At 37.8% G+C, this 3,476-nt stretch overlaps 1 protein-coding gene across 1 annotated transcript; it reads right to left on the bottom strand.

Moving 5' to 3' along the window:
- Positions 1-626: 626 nt before the first annotated feature.
- LOC110905154 (ethylene-responsive transcription factor CRF4) lies at positions 627-2,222 on the bottom strand. Its single transcript, XM_022151046.2, has one exon. It carries the CDS (start codon positions 1,992-1,994, stop codon positions 813-815), a length of 1,182 nt encoding a protein of 393 aa, XP_022006738.1. The 5' UTR covers positions 1,995-2,222; the 3' UTR covers positions 627-812.
- Positions 2,223-3,476: the final 1,254 nt, after the last annotated feature.

The following is a 3,476-nucleotide window of genomic DNA, read 5'->3' as shown; positions in this document are numbered from 1 at the left end:
ATTTTATGACTCCTCAATCAACGACTCGCATTTGCGTGTCATAAAGACCCTTTTATGACACGCAATGCATGTCAAGAAAGGTGTTTTTTCTAGTAGTGTGTTAAAATTTTAAAGGACATCCTATAGTAATTATATATGCATGTGTTTGTTATAATAAACCCACATTCCATTATTATATAACTAAATGTAAACTTTTTTTCATAGAAAAAGGGTTTTCATGATACCAGTTTATAAATATTAAAAGTAAACCCAAGCCCACAACTCACTTCAGTTCAGTGGCTCATTACTTTCTACCTCACAGACGAAAACCCGGTCGAACCGGATATTATGGTTTGTATGGCCGACCCGCCACGCGTGCTTAATTTTTAAATCTGCAAACTACTGAACCCGCCCCACCGGTTACAAACTTAAAATAAGATCTCCCTCGCGCAAATCACGCCTGCCCGTGTGATCCAATTATAATATTCACATAATATCTTCCAGGCGTTTTCTATTTTCTTTTTTACACCTGATAATTATAAGCTTATTTACACCATGCATATTACATCTTTTATATAAACCTGAGTATAGAAATATTCATACTTAACAAGAATGAACTCAAGACAATTAACAATGAAAAGCATATGTATCTGATAAACAAAATCACAACTTATTATTTCAAACATTAACTGGCTCAAATCTTCTTTTTTCCGAAGATACATTTTTTTTTTTTATATAGCTAGTAATATTACTATTACGACAAACAGTAGTGTCGTTTGGCAAAACTGTCATCGGCACAAAATTTGTTGGGCGAAACAAGTGACCCAAACTGTTTAAAAACACCCTGTCATAAGAACCTCAGCAGGAAGAAAGTCGCCGGTGATGTCTTGAAAGTAATCATCAACTTTAAGTATCGATGACGAAGATGATGTCACATCTAGCATCATGTCATTGCAGGTTCCAAAATCTTCATCCCATAACGTCTTGTTGTTGTTGTTGGCATCAGAACCCCAAAGTGCTTCATCAAAGGGTATAGAATCAAAACTATCGTCCGTTATGTATTCTGAGGATGGAGCTCCATTTTCTATATGGATCGGGGCAGGTAACTCTATGTCGTCGAAATCACCGTATTTTAAAAATGGTGACTCTTCGTCAGCCTGGGTCGGATAATCAAAAAGATTATCCAAGAAAGGTACATCCATTTCCAGTTGATCGTATACCAAATCTGCAAAATGACCCGATTCAGTATCCTGGACCGGATGCAGATCATGATCCGATTGTAAACCATATATCTCCTGACCAGACGAGCACCCGGATGAACAACCCTCCAGTTCCTTGACCGGTTCAAGTTCTTCTTTAGAAGTGGTCTCGCTCTCGAACCCTAAAACAGAAGTAGGAGAAGGAAGGTTGTTTGACTCGTCGCCGGATTCATAACCGGAGGTTGACGGAACATTGCTTTCCGGCGAACTATCTTTGGCCGGCGGCGTGACAAAATTTGTCAAAGCGTCAGGACCACGTAGTTTAATAGCTGCATTGTCGTACACCATGGCAGCTTCCTCAGCAGTATCATATGTTCCCAACCACAAACGTACACGTCGCGCTGGGTCCCTAATTTCCGCCGCCCACTTACCCCACGGCCGTTGTCGTACTCCACGGAACTTCCTAACACCACCCGCCGGCACTGCCTGAGCACCAGCCGTCTTCATCGCCTTCTGTTTAGCCTGCAGCCTACCCTCGCCGTTTCTCCCCACCTTTTTAACCACCGTAGAGGTTTGAATATTAACCTCGTTCACATACTTCTTGACCCGCCTCCGTCCAAAAAGCTCTTCTTCATCGTCACTAGAAGAATCAGTAGCATCAGGATCAGTCATTGATATCCGTACAGTTTTCGGCAAGGATGAGGGTTGCCGATGGTTCTTAGACTTGGGCGCCGTTAATGAACTAACAGCCACCATTGTTGTAACGTTTTTGTGCTGGGTGTATTTGATCGGACGTAGCATGTCGTAACTATCCATTTTAGTTACAAACTAACCGCAATATTATAGCATCCAATAGAGATGTTTCACAAAAGAAATGACTGAAAGATGGAATCAAAACTCTTAGCACAAAGTGAAAGTGATACGAAAAGAGTTGTTTTATGATAAGGAAGGGTTTAAGAAGTTGTATGAGTAGATTTTGTAGTTAAAGAAGTATGAGAGAGAAGATGTGAAAAGGAAGACCAAAAGAATTTGGAAGTTGAAATGACTAGGGGAAATTAGAGTTTTATAGGATACGAGTATCCCGACCGAATTATTTTAATTATTATTTTAAAAATTAAAAAAGCACCCCAAAATATCTCAACTTGTTAGGCACTGAAGTAAAAGTGAACGACGGTCTGTCGGAAACTAAAAGATTCCGATGACACTCCGGAAAAGAACAGGCCCGCGGCATCTCGATGGATGGTGACACGTAAGTGGAGGTTTAGAGACAATGGTCCAATAAGTGAACTTGAAGCAATGCTGACTCACCACATAACTCACCTCGTTTATCGTGCAACCGGTCACGTGACACCCAGGATGCTCGCTCCGTTACAATCATGTCGGTCAAATATTATCACCACTTCAACCTCCCTTTGCTTTGACTAATTATATTTTTCAGCTTTCACTAATTTACCACTTGACTTGATTTATTAGCTGTAATTTCTTGGCCTTATTGTTGGTAACAAAATCTACCCTTCACCCCGTACATTCTATTTGCATTTAATATAACAAAACGTTTAGTTACTTATTAAAATAACAAATATTGTTCCATGTAAAAAAAATTAAATAATAAAACGTTTACCATTTTCCTTTTATTATTCTTTTCCTTTTATTATTCTTTTCCTTTTTTGTTGAATAAAAGATTGATTTAAGAGAGGTACAAAGCGATATAAATATAGCTTGGTTTTTCCAAAAAAAAAAAAGGTATGAATAAACAAATAACTTGTTTAATTAGAAATTAAGGTTGTTAAATTTAGTATTTGTTTGTACAACTTTTTACAGCAATGACTAACGTGGGTAACCTCGTATCCGGGGCCATAATATAATTCTACCATGTACGTCTCTGGGTTCAACTCTGTTTCTTTAGTTACGTTTTACGAGATGGGTTTTTTACCCACCAACCCAATTAAATTTGAGAAAACAATAAGCAAGTAGTAGATGTTTTAACAATTATGTTATATCTATATCCCATGTCAGTACAACTAACTTATTTTTTCCATTTATAACCATGACCTATGCAATAATATCATAGTTATGGATAGGGGTGTTTACGATTCAGTTTCAAACGGTGAAACTCTATAAATCTGGCACCGGATTGCTTTAATGGTTGGTTTTTTACTTAACTTTCAGTCGGTTGGTTTCAATATTTACAAACCGTGGCGAACGGTTTGGTTTACTCTTTTTACCAAAAACCAACCGTATAAATTCGGACTTGACCGTTAAAATTATTATGCTAATTTTTTTTAAATATTTGATATT

Source organism: Helianthus annuus, chromosome 14, assembly GCF_002127325.2.
Source record: "Helianthus annuus cultivar XRQ/B chromosome 14, HanXRQr2.0-SUNRISE, whole genome shotgun sequence".
Taxonomy (NCBI): Eukaryota; Viridiplantae; Streptophyta; class Magnoliopsida; order Asterales; family Asteraceae; genus Helianthus; species Helianthus annuus.
Note: the sequence above shows the minus strand (reverse complement) of the source record. Positions and strands in the feature narration are given on the sequence as shown.